This window comes from Drosophila elegans, unplaced genomic scaffold, assembly GCF_018152505.1.
Source record: "Drosophila elegans isolate 14027-0461.03 unplaced genomic scaffold, ASM1815250v1 contig_183, whole genome shotgun sequence".
In the NCBI taxonomy this organism is placed as follows: domain Eukaryota; kingdom Metazoa; phylum Arthropoda; class Insecta; order Diptera; family Drosophilidae; genus Drosophila; species Drosophila elegans.
The window spans coordinates 272,381-289,632 of record NW_024545550.1 but is presented as its reverse complement, the minus strand read 5'-3'; the positions used below and the strand labels follow the sequence as shown (position 1 = coordinate 289,632).

Sequence of the window (17,252 nt, the reverse complement as noted above, 5' to 3'; positions counted from 1 at the left end):
ATACCGTTTTATTCATATATAGGTAAACTATAGGCCTTAGGCTTTCTTAAACAGTAAAAATTGTTGAGTTTTAAGTTCGATTGTTTTCTGCTGAATTATTCGATCATTCCTATGACATCTATGTGTTCTTGGTATCCAATTTTGTTATCGGGTGCTTGGACTGTCATCTCCAGAATTGCACGCTCAGCTTATTTGGGGGGGAAAAATTCAAAGGTTTCCAATTTCATTATTGGTTATTGCATCCATCTACAGGAAGTAGCAGAAGCAATGGATCTGCCGATCAAGCTAGAAGTCAAAGTCGAGAACTGCGAGGAAGGTGCCATCGACGAGGATGAGGCCACGCCACTACGGCAATGTACAGGCGATTCCCCACTGCACGCATTTGCGACCGAAGTGCCGATGTCCGGATCGGGTTGGGACAGTGATCCGGGGGATGGTGGCCCACGTTCAGCGCCTCCGACTCCGGGCGCCCACCTGGAAAACCACCTGGATGCCGTCGAGCCGAAGGCAGAGCCAAAGATTAAAGAGGATGTTGAACAAATGCTGGAAAACATGCTGAATGACCCTTTTGATATTGAAAACCCCGCACCTGCCCATGTATTGCCCACTATAAAATTGCAGTTGGCTGAGCAGGGCAGTTGTAGCCGCTATGGACTTCCGAGTGATTTTAGGAACCGAAAGAGCCTGGACGACATGGACCTGTGCACCCTGGATGTCTCCAAGGACCTGATCCCAGACAATCTACAAAAAGCACAGCAACCTGGCCAGTTCGATGGAGGTGACGATTCAGATAATGCTGATGATCTTGTAGCCCGGAAAAGAGAGATCCTAAGGGAGTTAGGAAGCGAAAACGGAAAGCTAAAGAAGAAGAAAAAGAAGCACAAGAAGGATCGGTCCCATCGCTCCAGCCGGGATCAGGAGGGGTGCAAAAAGCGAAAGCGTAGCGCCAGTACGCAGGACGAGAGCCTGGAGGAGCGATGTTCTGGTGAACACAGGCATCGTGGTCGCAGGCATCGGGTCAAAACCGAAAACCCGGATGAGCTGGAATGTGTTCCAGTGCGCGCCGATGAGAGGCACATCCGTTTGGTAGCAGTCTCCAATCTCTACGAGCGTCAGCCACAGCAGGCTGAGCTGAATACTGAGAATCTCTCAAAGGCAGACAAGCGTAATCTAGCAGTGGCCCGGGCTGAATTGGTGCTGGAAATGTTCCAGAAGAGGGCCAACAAAGAGAAGGTCGACGAATACCACATGGTGGACACCGTGTGCAAGCTGCCCATCAACGAATCCTTCCGAAACCAAGGCTGCTTCGAGAATCCCTCCCCCCTTTGCAACAACATGAATGTGGTCTACGAGTTCAACTCCACGCCCGGAACCAAGATCGATTTGGCCAAATGGGGGCTGGAAGCAGTGCCCCGGGCCACCAGCGAGCTGCTCCGCCTCCTGGGCATCGATGTGGCGCGCCTAAAGCAGATCCAGAGCACGGCCAAGCCATCGCAGCGAATACTTAAGCTGAAGCAGGAGCAGCTCGAGCAGGGTCTGGGGCCGGATGTGGAAGCGGACACGGCCACGCTCTACAAAAATGCAGCGACCCAAACGGAACGCATGACCGCCACCCACGATGCGGGCACCCAGGTTCGTTTGGAAAGCCTATTCAAAGGAGCCTTCTGGCAGGATCCCAACTTTGACCAAATGAACTTGACCCAGCAGCAGTCGAACGTAATGTACTCCCTGCAGGCGCTCAGCAAGAGCCTGCCGGATGCCACCTTGGCCATGAAACTCTACAGGGCCTTGGAACCGGCTGTGGCCATTAAACGCGCGACTGAACGTCAAAATACTTTCTTTAATTGAACAAAGGACACAACGATTTTAATTGCTTTCATGACCAGAAGTGCCAATACGAAATGCCTTTGAAGCTCAAAACATTTTGTATTTCTCGAATTTACATATGTATATAATTATAAATCTGCCGCTCAAAGGTAAAGCGATTGCCAAGTGGCTTTAATCTATTTTCAATTTGTAAATCATCTCGCTCAATGTTTTCTCACTTTCATTGTATAATTAATAAATACACATATGCACATATGCATCATACATTTATAACAAGTAGTAAACTTTACTGTGCTATGGCTTACATCCAAGACTTGCAAGCAAGGTGTCTTTTCCTAGCGTACTAGTACTATATCGATCGTTGTGTAACCCAAAAGTCAGAGTTACCAAAAAGTCCTATAGTTATTGGTTAATTGCACTATAACTATAATAATTTGTAACTAAGCGTAGCTGGCACTAGTTTCACCTAGTAGAGAAGATTGTATCATTTGCGCACTGTAAACACGAACGGGGCCGATTCCTCCTCCTCCTGCTGTTCCAGCAAAGTGGTCCTAATCGTGGTGCGATGCTCCTGGGCCTCCACATCGTCGTAGTCCACTGATGACGAGCGGAGCAGCTGGAACTGTGAGTTGGAATCGTTTCGGGTGATGATCAGCGAAGCGGGTCGGGGTCCTGTAAAACATTGCAACTTAATAAGTTAAAGTTTTAAACTAGAGGTTGGTTAGTAATCCTCACCTGGTGGCGGCTTGCTCGTTAGACGCTTGCTGACTCCGTGGACATCCGGCTGACGCTCGGAAACATATTCCACATTTGGTGCCAGCTTGGGGCTATTATTGTTGTTATTAGCCGTGGTCGCCGTTTGTTGGATCGATACCCGCTTGTCGGCCTTGACGCTTCCCTGCTGCTTCAATATGGAATCCCGACCAGACGGCGGCTGCGTGTTGCCAGAGGAGCCGAGCAATGGTGTCGTCATTGCGGCTCCGGCACTCGGCGAGTCGAGTTCTAAAAATCATACGGATGAGGGAGATTTAGTTAGGGATCTGGGGGGACTACCCGCCACAAGAGGTGCTATCCCGGAATAGTTATAGTGACCAGGTGAAGTAAAGCAACCATTGAACTAAGAACAGAGGTTAAAGGCAGAACATAAGCACATATAGAAAGCTGAATAAAATGCAAGAGGTAACAAGTTGTTCATAAGATTTATCATTTATTTGATGCTTCATCATAGGGTTTAGTTGGGTGTGATTAGTGTACCATTCGGTTAGTTGTTCATGTTTCGTGGGTGATTCACAATTTTAAATGTATCGTGTATCGTGTGTGTGTGTGTTTTTGTGTGGCAAATAATTAATAACTAATCTTCGGCATAGAACAATTGGAATGATTTAGTAATCGCACAACTCAAATGTTAGTAATAGATAATACTGACCGGATCAAAGCCAAGCCAAAGCAAGAGTAAAACAAATCACGTAAGTAAAGTCATGTTTTGGAATGATATGCTATTGGTTTTGGTCTGTTCTGGTCTGGATTCATTTGGCTCGGGCATTGGTCCAGCGTTCGAATTGGTTCAGTTTGTCAGACTTTAAAAGTTAAGTACGACTCAACCCCATGCAGCCCGATCACTTGAGTCACTGGCCTCTCACAGCTTGGTGTCGTCGTAGGCCTGCTCGCCAGAGGCATTGGGTATGACCACCACCATGGGCAGGCAACTGGAGTCGTTGATCAGCTCGCTGCTAATCGAGACCTGGCGCGATGCCCGATGATAACCGCCACCGCAACCACCATCAAACAACGAGTCAACATGCATTAGATCGAGCGTGCTACCGCTAAGATCGTTACCATTGCCCAGGTGCAGGCCACCGCCACCGTCACCCGGACCACCCGGACCACCATGGCCACTGGGAGCACCCACCAGAGTGCTAAGACTCTGCAGGGAATGCGAGCTCACGCTCCGGTTGTACTCCGCATGCAAGTACTGGTTGTTGTTGATGTGGCCTATCTTGAACCCGTACTGCTTCTGATCGTCGGATGGCGATCCGAACTCGGAGGACTCGCGGATGGGTGCTAATTGCAGTTGTGCGGCTGCCGCCAACATCTCACCTGTGGGACTCGGTCGCTCGCTGCTGGCCACATCCTCGTAGGCCTCCTCGTTCAGAGTCTGCAGGGTGCCGCAGATCATCTGCTCCTCCAGCGTGACCTATTGATACAAATACTCTATTAGATGGGGCATATACTGGCACACGTTTGACTTGTTATGGGGGTTTGCACAAATGTGGGCTTAGAAATTTGGGTTTCAGTCTGTGTCTCTTAGTGTCTGAGCTTTACCTGCAAATACTCGTAGTCATGCACTTTTGACTGCATTTCGTTTCGGTTTGATTAAATGGTCGGAATAAGAATAGATCAAAGCACATGAGTTAGAGCGAATCGGTCTTTTAAAGATAATGCTGCTCGATCCTAACATTCCTAGCTGATTGTGGGCCCTTCTTACCTGTTTCTCCATATGACTGACGGAGTTCTTCCGCGACAAGGACTCTCTGGGTGGCTGCATCAGGGCATCCGTTACATCCTTGATCATCGGGACACTCGACGGCGCCTCTATGGCGGGTGGTTGCTGCTGCTGGCGCGTCTGCTTCCTTGGCAAGCGCTCGCATTCCCGCAGTGTGGTGATCAGCAGGCGGAACAGCTCCCAGTGACCAAAGCTCAGGCCCAGAACCTGTTCGTAGGGAGGGTATCATTAAAACGGGGGAAACTATGCAAATTAAACTTAATTCCTTACCGATTTCAAATCCGGCATATCACAGTGCTTCAGCACACGACCATTGATGGCATTCTCGCGGAGCACGGGCGCTAGTTTGGCCAACGCCGGTTTCATGTCCTCAATCCTCTCCAGCAGGCTGATTACTCCCTCCACGGTTAAATCGGTCAGCTTGGTTTGCAGGATGTCCTCCTGTTGAACACACAAGATAAGCGATTTCGACATTACGTTCCCGAAACATTCACAAATAGAAAACTTACGCCAAATGAATCACTTGGTGAGTTTATCAGTGGAGTGACGGGCTCTGTGCTCGAGCTGAGATTCCTGGAGCGCAGCTCATTAGCAGGATACTCTGGATTCTGGAACATTTGGTAGGGCGGATAGGCCTGCGGCGAAGGCACATATGTGGTGGGCGCCGGAAATTGACGCATGGTGTTGGAAACGCTGGGTCTGGCTTGTATTACTAGAGAGCCCTCGTCCTCGATGGTTTGCTGGTCCTCTGCGAAAGAAATTTTACTTAGTTTTTGATCTTAAATTCATCTTAAGGTTTTTTTAAAACTCACCCTTTAATACCTTCCTTAAGTAAGGATCCAGGTTAATGGTAAAAGGCAAGAAGATGCGTAAATCCGCCACGAGCAAATCTGATTTGTGCAATTGCAGAAAGGCATCCAGCTTTCGTTCATCCCGATCTAATTCCAAAAGTGGAGCTGCCTCTCTCAAATAAGCAAGTTTTGGACGCAATCTAAAGGGATTAAGAGCTTAATTTAGATTACTTTTAATTCGATTTGTAAGACTTACTTCTCATAAACGCTTTGCAGGGACACACTCTCATCCGCGTTGCCATCCATAAACTGATCGTGATGCAGCACTATCATACTGGCCCTCAAGGGCCACTGCTCGGTGAGGTTGATCCAGGAACTGAGGCGATACCAGCTGAAGTCAATCTGGAAGGCCTTGAGCAGACGCACCGTGATGTAGATCACGTTCATCAGGCGGCGCATACTTCGCGGATTCACATCACTGAAGTAATCATCTGTGAGCACGATTCGCGACAGATCGAGTACTGTTTGTGGATTCTGACCCAGGCGGTGAAGATTGGAACCTGTGGAGCTAGCGACGGATTCGGAGAGACGCAGCTTCTTTCCACCGCCTCCACGGGCGGGTCCGCGAAGCTTCTCCTGACTGGAGATTATCTCCGAGGCGTTGGACAGGCGACGAGCGGAAACCGAGTGTCCCAATGTGGGTCCATCGTCTGTCTGGTAATCGCCTCCGCCACTTCGTTTGAACAGCAGCGCTGTCATCTGCGCTCGCTGAACCTTTCTGAGTCCGGAGTTCTGGAGGTAAACTGGGAGATGCACCAAGTTCCGGAGGAAGTCGTGTCCTCCGATTCCGCCCTCCGTGAAGAGCCGTCGGCTATTGGCCTCCGCTGCCTTGGCAATCACATGGGGGTCCACCGAAATGAGCAGCACAAAGGGTCGGTTAGGTGAAGAGAGTAGCGTTTGCACCGCATTCAACAGAGTGAGAATCCGCTCCGTGTCACAGGAATCCAGAGCGTCGATCACGCCCACCAAGCGACTCTGCTGAGTGGTGAACGCATCTAGGCACTTGACCATGTCCGTCATCACGGCCACTTCGGCGCCCAGCATGGTCAATGGAGCAGACTCACTGGACCGCACCGCTCTTTTCAGCAGTCGAATGTGGGAGGTAAACAAGGATACGAACACCTTGGCAAGGACATGGAGATGCGTGCAGATCAGCGTGCCCATTACGGCAGTGGTCACATACAGTCCCACTAGTATCTGTTCCTTCTCCTGCTCATCGGCAAACGTGAAGTAGGCGACGATGAGCGATACTCCAGTGACCAGGGTAACGAGTGCCAGCTCGAAGATCAGCACAATGGGTATGCAGCACATGCGACGCCACCGCCAGCCCACATCCACTTTCAAGCACTTGGGACGGAAGGCTCGATACAATCTGGTGGCCAACCATCCGTAGTGGGATTCGATGGCATCGAGGAGGGCGGCCAGCATGTGGGCCACAGCTCCATCGCCCGTTGGCGAGGCACTGTTCGCCTCCGCAAAGTGAAACCGCACGGGTTTGGCCTGTGAATCCGACTGGGGACCCGGGGGATGGCAAAAGGCCACCTGCAGGATCAGACGCAACCTCGTCATTCGCTTCTCCAGACCGTGTTGCACGGAGTAGGCCCACTGCATGTCCATCTGATAGTTGCAGTACCTGACAGCGGCCAGCAGCAGATAGGCGAGCAGCATAAAAGCCACGGCCGAGGATACGCCCACCACCGCCGACCAGGTGCTCAGTCCCACAATCGTTCCGATGAGCAATGCCAGGTGCAGGCAGACGATGAAGAGCAGGCCACTGGTTCGGATCGGTGGTTCCGCCCATTGGCGCGCAAAGTTGTTCATCTCGTCGCGCAGCTTGTTGAGCAGAAAACTCTTTCCACTGCCCCACTTGGCGTAGAGTCCAACTGTGATGGGAGTGGTTAGCGTCGGCTCACTTAGCACATCCGCCAAGGCGGAGGAGTAGAGTTCGTAGCCCAGCATTCCCTCCGAATCCTCGTTGGTGTTCAGTCGTCTGGCGCCAAAGACCTGACCCAATATGGTTTTCTGGTGCAGCGAGTCAATGTTGTAGGGCGTTTCCCCAGCTTTGTTGGCCCGGTACAAGAGCTGGCTGTGCTTGGGATTCCGCAGGAGAGCCTCTACAATCGCCTTGCTCCTCGCCCGCATGGCAATGTGCAGGCAGGTGTCGCCTCTTTTGTCACTTGCCGTCACCTTGGCCTTCCTGTCGAGCAACAGGTGGACGATTTCCAAGTTACGATTCCTGACGGCCCTCAGCAGGGGAGTATCCCCATCCTTGGTGGCGGACTCCAGGTCGGGATTGGTGGCCAGCAGCAGTTTGACAATCGGCGTGTGTCCCTTCTCCACCGCGGTGTAAATGGCCGTCTTGCGGTCCTTGCCCTGAATATCCACATCAGCATGCTTCTTGAGCAACGCCTCTACCACAGTTCGATGACCTGCCTTCACGGCATGGATGAGGGGTGTATCTGCTCCACGATCCTGGATATTTATGTAGGCACCAGCTGCTATAAGGGAGGCGGCTATATCCTGGAAACCCTCACGACTCGCTATGCAAAGGGCGGTCATTCCGTCTTTGTCCAAGGCATTCACATTTGGTTTCTTCTCCAGAATGGAACTAACGCAATCTGTATGGCCACCGGCAGCTGCCACGAGGAGTGGTGTCCACGAATACATGCCCGCAGTGTCCACATTGGCGCCAGCCTTTAACAACGTATCCACAATCTCCACATTTCCTCGCCTGCAGGCCCAAACAAGAGCTGTGGTCCCATACTTATCACCCACATTCACTTTGGCTCCGCGTTGCACCAGGAGCTCTACGATGTCCTTGTAGCCACGCCCCGCCGCCCACAATAGGGCGCCCAGATGGTAGTTACCGTGGGCATTGCCATCAGCTCCTTTGTCCAGCAAAAGACGCACCAACTCCGTGTGTCCGCGATAGGCTGCCCACATCAAGCTCGTCCAGCCACCCTGGGAAAAGAATAAAGGATTAGCATCTAGATCTAGAGACTTGTTTGATGGATAAGGCTCACCATATCACGATGCTCCACCTCTGCGCCATGGTCTAGCAGGAGTTGGACCACATCAAAGTGTCCATTGCGGGAGGCGCATAGCAGAGCCGTCCAGTTATCCAAATCCTCCGCCTGAACATCGGCACCACGGGCCAGGAATTCCCGGACGAAAGCAGTCAGACCGCGTCCGGCCACAACCATCAACACTGTGGTGGCATTCTGGAAGGTATCCGAAAATAAATGTCAATATTTTTAAACAATATTCCAAATCAAAAACAAATCGAAAGGAATATAAAGCAGTGCATGTGAAAAACTTGAACCTTTTGTTTGCTTTTAGTTATTTTATAACATTTGCTTTTAATTGCTTATATTCCTTTTCATTTTTTAAAACTCACATCATCCCGATCATCTATGGTTAGATGTCGACTATCCAAAATAGCGCGCAGGCCGGAAATGTCATTATTATCGATGTACTGCAACAAGGCGCGATGTCCGAGCGAACCCATGGAGTCTCCAAAGCGATTTATGTTCTGCACAAAGAGGTTGAGCATTAATGGGGTATAACAAATTTGTGTAATTGAACATTAATTAATAATTGAACCGAACATCATGCAAATAAATAATGTGGGTTTGAGCAAAACTTGTACCAGTTATTCGTGTTAAAAAGCAATTAAGAGACAGGAACCATAACTCATATTTAAAAATGTTGTAACGTTTGGTTGGTGAAATACATCGATTAGAGGACTTCTGTTGCCTCCAGGGGTCATATTTGAACATTTCGCATGCTTAACCGAGTAAAGCCAAAAGAACCACAACATAAGGAAATAATTACTCTTACACATACAGAAATGGTTTATCATAGTGCTAAATAATGGTGTATTGTCAAAATTATCCATAGGTTCATGATTGAGTCACCAATCTTTGGTGCCAATAAACTAATAATGTGGGTTATAAAAAGCCACCATCAATCCTCGATGGGCAATTGTGAAATAAACAGTTCTCCAAGAAATCAGTATTTAAAGGTACGTTAATAGCGATTTTTATGGGAATTTTCTAAAAATATCAAAGGGAGTCACATCTCAGCATGATATCTAAACGACTCCCCAGACAACTTTGATCTCGTAGTCCGAAGGTAAATAGATATTCATCTAGTCAGGTAATCGCACATCTTAACGATAACGTCACAGATTGCCGTATTTGATATTTGAACAATTGCCAACCACCAACTCTCACGCATTGCAGTAGCTTGGCTTTAATTTATTTTGTTTGTTCTAATTAATTTTGCTGAACCTTCGGTCTTTGAGAGCGATGATGATGGAGCATTCAATTGAATCGATAGAACATCAACAGTTTTGTTTATTGGCTAGGCTAAAGTCGGTCTTGCTGTATTCAGATTTGGATTATTTCGCCTTCGCCGTGGGTTTAAGTTTCATTCGAAGGTGTTAAAATGCACTGGGGCGTAACGAAGGGAAGTAAAACGGTACAGTAAATACAAAATGGTAAACAAAGTTACCGCTGAATTGACTTATGTTAGATCTAATTGCTGCTTTTTAAGCACCCTAGAACGAATCGAATAATTGCGTATCAGTAACAGTAAGTAAGGAGTTGTCTGGCCGAAAAGAATAGATAGAAAATAGATTAATCAGATAGCTCAGATTTACGACTGCAAATGTGCGGCATGAGTACATATCATTAGACTCGAATATGTTTATTTATAATTTTTATCTCTGAATTTAAGTTTCAGCAATGGAATTTCCTCTATATAAGAAAGAGTTAAGTGTTAAGTTAAGCATTTTTTCCATTGGTATTTCCTTTCTAAATAAGGTATTTTGTTTTAAGTCTAAGAATTTATGTAGAACTAATAAGCCTGACTAATTTAATCAATGGGTGCTATTTACACTTGAATACTTTACATTTTTCCCCTTTTTCTTCGCAGGAGATCGCAAGTTATTCAAGCTCAACCGCGAGGCATTCAGAATCAATTCATCAAAGCTCTTTGATAGTTTCATTTTGTCAGCTGATTCTCGCTCAACAGTCTCCAGTTTTGATTATTTTTGATTTTGATAAATTGTACTTTATGTTGATGATGTGATGTCGCCTTCCGTTTAATTCGTGGTCTTTTGTACGTGCGTCAAGCTGATAAAGCGCAATGTAAACATTAAAATTCTTCTCTGCATTTGGACTGCCAGAGATCACACTAGTTACACTCTCACTGAGTGGCACTTTAATTAGGTGCCAGTATGTGCATTTTATTTCTTCATTTTTTTTTCCGTTTTGTATGCTTCGCATTTATTTTTTTCCGCACTGCAAATTAATTGACAATTTAATTCCTATGGGTATTTGGTTTCTTGTTGTACACACTGCAAGCGTTTCTTGGCCGCTGCAACCTGTCGCCTTAGTGGCTCGTCGACGTCTGACGGCGGCTTATCAAGCGTTTTGTTACCGCTACCGCTCCGCTCCGGCGGACAGTGCGAAACTAAGTTTACACGCAACCCGAAGCGAGCATCGCTTTTCTGGCCGATTACAGTCGTTGGCGGTGGGTGATGTTTGGTAGTTTGGCGGTTTGGCGGTTTCGTGCCGCAAATATAGTAATTGGCCAAAAACCGCCACTCGAAACGTGTTTGCCGATTTGGGAGCTGTGGCTTTTAGCCGCTCCTGCTGCCACGAGCGTTGCACAAAGACTGATTGACCAGGTTTTGTGGTCACAGCGAGTCTGGTTATTTTTGCACCGCCTTGCGTAAAGAGTTTCACTTGAATTTATGCTTAGAAGAAGGCCGAGTGTTCTGCTGGCTTTATTGATTCCATTAGGTTATTAGACAAGGTGTCTTTTGGTCGGGCAATTAATTAATTTTACTCGATAATTACTTGAGGGCGTGTTGAGTATATGTTACTTGATAGTTGTGGCACACTTTGAAAGATTAAGTTATACCGAAGTAGCTGTACCAGAAGTACTAGCGACAGTGACTGAAGGCGATCGATAATATGAAGACGTTTAATGAACGATTGCCAATTTGTGTGTTTGTTTTTTTTTCTTTTTTAACTTGTCTCGAGTGCCTGCAATTGAGTCGCACGTCACTCGAGTTCGCTTAATGGGTTCTCATCGTCAAGAGCTGTAGTAATGGGTTAAGTTTCGTTGCGTCAGTGGAATCACATCCCAAAGGAAAATTAGCAAAGTGCTCTTACAGCATCCGAAATATTTATAGTTTTGGGGTTACAGAACAAGTCTAATAATGATTAAAAGCCCTTAAATCAAAGCTTAAATTACTTAACACTTTTTTTTTTAGTTAACATTTTTGTAAACATTGTGCTTTGTTAACAAACTACAGCAATTAAATATTACTAATATCCTAAAAGCGATAACCTTTCCTTTAAGTGTTAAATTTTGGTGCAATTAGTAATGTCTAAAATACTGTGCATATACGTTAATCTTTTGATAATACAAAATTTAAAAATATCGTGTTTTAAATGAAAAACTAAGATCACATTTCAAAAGGCACCAAATCTCATAAGTACTTTTGGGGATGGTAAGAAGATACAAAAGTAAATAAAGTAAAGTAAATTCTTCTAAAAAATGAAAGAAATAGTTTTAGTTCGATTGTAAGAAACAGTATTTTAATTGATTAATTATCTAAAAAGCTCTTAGTTAGTTGAATATTTCAACTTTTTGTTATCGCTCAAAGAGATTGCTTGGATTTTCTTCTATCTAAAATACGGCCTGTAAAAGTGAAGTATAAACACTTTAAATGGCGATATATTTATCGATTTAATATTTGTGAAAGGTGCTAGTACTTGTATATAATGTGTTGCCCGCAACTGTATACTTAAGCACTGTTCTTGGCTGTGCGAATGAAAGAAAGACCATTCTTGGCGCATTAGTGGCACAGAGCGAAGCAGTAAACCAAAGTCAGGAAAGAAGAAGTGACTGCAGCTGGAATGTTTATTTTTAGATCCAGTGCACGCGACCCATACAGGTTTGTTTTCGATGGGAGTTATTCCCGGTTGTGTGCGATTGTGTGCGGTTGGGTGTGTATGTGTGTGGCTGTGGGTATCTATGTACATGGGGTTAGGCCAATCTCAGGGGTTAGGGTCCAACAAGCGGCAGAGCAACAAGGTTACAACACCAACTTAGCCAGGATAATTGGCATTTACGTGGGCATGGATGTGGGAGAAGCGACGCAGGGCCAGATTGAAGTGGCTGAAGCGGCGGGAAGGACTTTGGTTGGAGTGCTCCTCGGGCTCCTGGTTGGAAATCTCCTTGCCCTCCGCCGCAGCCACCGCAGCATCCGTCTCCTCCTCGATGTCGATCACGAAACGGGGCAGGGAGCTGTGGGGCTTTCTCTCGGTTCCATAACCTCGATGGGGATGCCGAGCATTCCTGTGGTTATTCGCGCTTATCACCCGCTCCTCACTCTCCAGCAGTGGCTGGTGTAGGGATTGGATGTCATGATGGTGCAGATTGCTCACCAGAGCTCCAATGGTGGAGTGACCAGTGGATATACTGGGTGAGCTTGTGGCTGGAGTTGTGTTTGTGCCCTCGGAGAGTGGAGTTTCTTCGGTGACTGACGCCTTCTTTTGTGGCTTACGTGAGTGACCATCTTTCGGCATGACTGGTGATCTGGGTTACTGTTGTATATATATGATGTATTTCAGGTGCAAATGACGAGATGCCTTAGTGCACCCGTTTATCTAGGACGTGGCTTAGTTAGTATATCATTATTTACGTGACTTAAGTCGCTACGAAAGCTTTGCGCTCTATGGCAGTTTAGCTTTATGGAATTGTTAATGCTTTTATGAATGACATGTCGTGGTCTAATTAAAGCTGTCTGAATGGAATAGCAATAGAAGCCATTCCCTTAATGAATCACAATTGACTGACTGATGCAATTTCATTTGGGGTGGACCCGAACACAAGGCCTGTCGCTCAAGCTTTGTTTCGGGATTCCCTTGAAGAGTAAAGTGGACAGGCTGATAACACACACCTAATACTCGGAAACTGACAACAGTTGGGTAACAGCGTGCCTTTCTATCACATGATATCTTTAGCTAGTTTCGCTGATAGGAAAGGAGCGCATCTCGACTATCGAGTTCCCCCTAGCACAACACTTATCACGAGAATAGGGACAATGTTACACCCGGAACACACCTCACTCCCACCCGGATTCGTCTTTAGGCGGGATTTGAACATTTTCGCCAAACTCTCGCCACTCAGTTCCGTCTTGAAGGCCGCCTTGCAATCGATGAAAGAAATGTACTATGTATGTATGTTCGGAATTCGATTTGGAACCGCCGAACGAACGTCGGGCATCGACCGCCGCCAGTAAACTGTCCGCAATTTGCATGGAAGCATCATATAAATGCCGTGGCGACGGGCACCAAACGATCCGCTCTCTATTTAGTTTTCATTAATTGGGCAAACAGACAGCACTGATGGCTTGATAACTCGGATAAGCAATGGATACTAGCCCGTATATAGCCGCTTCCTTATAAACAAAAGACAACACACAATGATTATCGTGTTAATTACCTTTTCTTTATTTCCCCCAAAGTCAAATAGAAAATGAGATTCGCACCGGAAAAGGATGAGCAGATTGGGTTATTATTAAAGATAAAGTTCTTGAAGGGAATAAGGGGCATTTTAAAGTTACCACAGAATTCGTGTGTGCTCTTTCTTGGCTAAACACAGATTTTTTCTAATAGAAGTTGTATCAACACTATAATAATTTAAGAGTAAGAAGAATTAATTCATAATTATTAGATATGGGTAATCGTAGGTTGAAATTTATTTCAATTTATATTTCCCATTATATTTTGCCCTAAACAATAAAAGCAATTTAAACATTATGGTTATTTTTAAGATTAAATATACGGTTTAAACCTTTAAGCAACGTAATATTTATTAGCTACTAGGACACAACTTTTCCATTATCAAAGTTGAATAAAGTTTGAAAACCATCTTACTTTGTATTGTTAAACAACCATTTGTTGCATCTTTGCACAAACAAAGAGCAGCATACTTTCAGGATTGAGCCATAAAGTTAATGTAGAATTGATCTGTAGAGCTTCGACTGTCAAAAGTAACTTGCTTTGGGCGTACAAATGTAGGTATATCTTTATATAGAAGGGTGTGGGCGATTCGACGCGTCGCGACTAATTGAGACGATAAAACAAACAGATGGAAAGCCGTTTGCGTTATCGGTTAAACAATTTGCTTCTGCAAACGTATAGAGCAATATCCGATAAGCAATCGCCTCAATACGTACGTAACATATGCCCACTAAGCTGTGCTTTTTGAACCGGATCACCCACCTGGCTGGGATTACCACCGCGGCCAAAGGAGCCGCGAAGGAGTCCGAAGGGGAAGATGCTGCCGTAGCCGCTCTGATCGACCCGCCGATCCTGTCCAGCACCGCTCGTCGTTGGGGTGTCCGGCAAGGGATCCGGATTCAGGGGCGACATCTCCGAGTAGGCGCGGCCCACAAGTTGAAGTTTGGGTGTGCGTCTCATTTTTACAACGATTAGATATGAGGTAATTGTAGAACAACTTTATTTTTTTTATCAGTTTTACAGCGCAAATATTTGTTTCCCCTTTGTCGGGGCTCACATAAAACTGAGCATCTCCTAGCGAAAGCGGTGAATTATACGCCACAGCACCGATTGGCATATAATATATAGTGTCTAGGCAAATTGGCAAAAACCGAGATTACAATCTATTAGAAATATATTTAAAAAAAAAAAAACACCGATTAGAGGAGCGCACGCGGTGCGCTCTGCTGGAAAACTAAATGGAATTGGAAGCGAAACCGCTGGCGCAGAAAGAGAACGAACGCCAGTCAATCGCTCTCCTGGCTCTGCTTTGTTTTATTTTTTGCTTATTGTTTTTGATAAAATGCGAAACTGTAACCCCAAAAATAACGGTGTTTATCAAACTAGGCGTGTGTGCCGAGACACACACGTGATGAGCGAATGTGGGTGATGTCGCAATGAAAACAAAAGCGAACTGTTAACTAGACTAAGAACTGCCGAAGCGTTTAATACCCTTGCTTAAATAATACAATTCCGAGGTTTTCCTCCACGTATCGAATGTACAACTTTGGTATATTGAATGTATGTACTAATGAATTCTTAGTCAGCCCAAAGGCCTTTTTAATTCTTACAATACAAATACAAAACAAAGCATTTGGAATTTTAGGTTTTTAGGAGGTATAAAAATTAACTAGGCCGCTATATATAAAAACTACAACTGAAATTAGTCCAAAAGCCATTTCTGATCCAAAGACAAAGCAAATCCTCAAAAATTGTGATTGGTTATTTCCCCTTAAAAGCTTATCAATATGGATTGAAAGTTTAATCTAATCAAAGAATTTATTGAACACTCTGAAAACTATTACAAGTTTATTAAACATTGTAAATAAACAACGATCAAAACATGATGGCGGAAATATATTACTAATTATAAGAATTTAAATACAATGAGAAACGGAATTGGCTTACATTTTCTTGAGTAATAAATAAAATAAAATTTTTTATTGAGGTGAATCATTCCTTAGGGAACCTTAGCTTGTTCTTATCCACTTCGGACTCACTTTTCACTATATTGAATATGTTTGTTTATTTGGACACTCACTCACATGGAAATTCGAGATGCGTCTGTTGCCATTAGCTGAGTTTGCCAAATGGGATTCCATGAAATGAGAAATTGAATACACCTGCAGACTTTCAGCCATATTCACGATTTTTCACTAAATCTTTGCAGCTTTGCGTCAGGTGCCGCGACAATTCGAAAACAAACTGAGACACTTCACTTGATGAAATCAGGTGCGATCAATGATTGCCAAATGTCTGATTTATCTCGCTAATTAGCATCTATTTGTGAGGAGGTTGAATTAAAGAAGATCTCAAGTACCTTTACAGATTTAGACTCCATCGCTTGACAAGATCGTTGTGGAAAAGTATAGAAATCAATACACGATCGTTTCAAATTAGCACATTAAATTTGACGAGCATTCAATTATGGTCGATGATGTATTGAAATTGTATGTCTTGATAGCTTTTAAGCTACCTCGTCACTTTGGGGATATAGAATGTGGAGTGCGCGATAACGGGAAAGATAAAGAGTGCCTTACTTTCGAGCACGAAGGGTATTATGACAGATTACATACGGAACAGTTAAGAAACTAAGAACCTATAGCCGACAGCGCTCCCTTCAAAAGTAAACAAATAACTAAATTAAATTGATGACGATTTCAAGATGAAAGCGAAAAACGGAGGGGTTCAGAAAGATTATTATTTATAAAAATAAATACGGCTGGGTGTGTGTCTGTGTGTGTGTGAATTGCAAGTTCTAGGTCTCTAAGTTTATTTATGTAAACTACTTATAATTTGGTGAGTGTGTGTGGGGAAACTCAAGAGCGAAATACAATGGCAAATAAATCAACTATTCCAGTGTTCAACTTATTAGCACATTTTGAGGCTACTCATGGGCTACCGCCATAATACTGTACTATATAATTATCGGAGTCGGTCGTGTCTACAAACAAAAGTAAGCGCATAACTATGAGACCGCAGAATCTTCGGATCGGGTTGGAACCGGATGAGCTCACCTGTTGACTGGATCAAGGGCATATATATCTGCGGGTATCCGGGTTTTTGGGGATATTCTCGGGATCTGGGATCTCAACGCGGAATGAAAACAAACGACAGCTGAGCAGCATTCATTAACAGCTGAGCGCACGTGTAACTGTATCTGTATCCGCGATGCCGTATCTGTGTGGGTGCCAGTATCTGTGTGTGTGAGTGCCAACCGAAACGTCGATAAAATAATTCTTTTCAACGGCACAAAGAACTTTCGGCACTCTAGTAACTGTTCAGTAAAACAAATATATCAAGTGAATTTACGAAAACAAAGTGTCAAACAAGCATCAAAGACTTTTTTGTTTGAGCAAATTACGGCACTTTCGCGAGGTTTTTTTGCGCCCGCACTTCACTTTGAAAGCATTACACAATCGATCACAGAAAGCTGGCGTTGCTTTTACCAACTACCATTGCCATTTAATTATTATCTGCGTATTT

The 17,252-nt window shown here is 45.1% G+C and overlaps 2 protein-coding genes across 19 annotated transcripts; one reads left to right on the top strand and one right to left on the bottom strand.

Moving 5' to 3' along the window:
- The first annotated feature begins 160 nt into the window (after positions 1 to 160).
- On the top strand, positions 161 to 2,100 carry LOC108145219 (protein panoramix). Its single transcript, XM_017270474.2, has one exon. The coding sequence runs from the start codon at positions 268 to 270 to the stop codon at positions 1,846 to 1,848; it is 1,581 nt and encodes a 526-aa protein (XP_017125963.1). The 5' UTR covers positions 161 to 267; the 3' UTR covers positions 1,849 to 2,100.
- On the bottom strand, positions 1,959 to 17,221 carry LOC108145217 (kinase D-interacting substrate of 220 kDa B). 18 transcript variants are annotated; one of them, XM_017270461.2, is made up of 13 exons: positions 16,784 to 17,220; positions 12,333 to 12,806; positions 8,579 to 8,713; positions 8,205 to 8,402; positions 5,378 to 8,142; positions 5,143 to 5,321; positions 4,840 to 5,078; positions 4,601 to 4,771; positions 4,313 to 4,537; positions 4,150 to 4,179; positions 3,925 to 4,021; positions 2,563 to 2,829; positions 1,959 to 2,499 (listed from the first exon to the last, which is right to left on the bottom strand). In XM_017270461.2, the coding sequence occupies exons 2-13, from the start codon at positions 12,786 to 12,788 to the stop codon at positions 2,312 to 2,314; spliced, it is 4,950 nt and encodes a 1,649-aa protein (XP_017125950.1). In that variant the 5' UTR covers positions 12,789 to 12,806; positions 16,784 to 17,220; the 3' UTR covers positions 1,959 to 2,311. The 18 variants fall into 18 exon arrangements, with proteins under 18 accessions (XP_017125950.1, XP_017125952.1, XP_041563580.1 ...); XM_017270463.2 differs by lacking the exon at positions 4,150 to 4,179 and having other exon boundaries at positions 16,784 to 17,219; XM_041707646.1 differs by lacking the exons at positions 12,333 to 12,806; positions 16,784 to 17,220 and adding an exon at positions 10,097 to 10,590.
- Between the last annotated feature and the right edge of the window lie 31 nt (positions 17,222 to 17,252).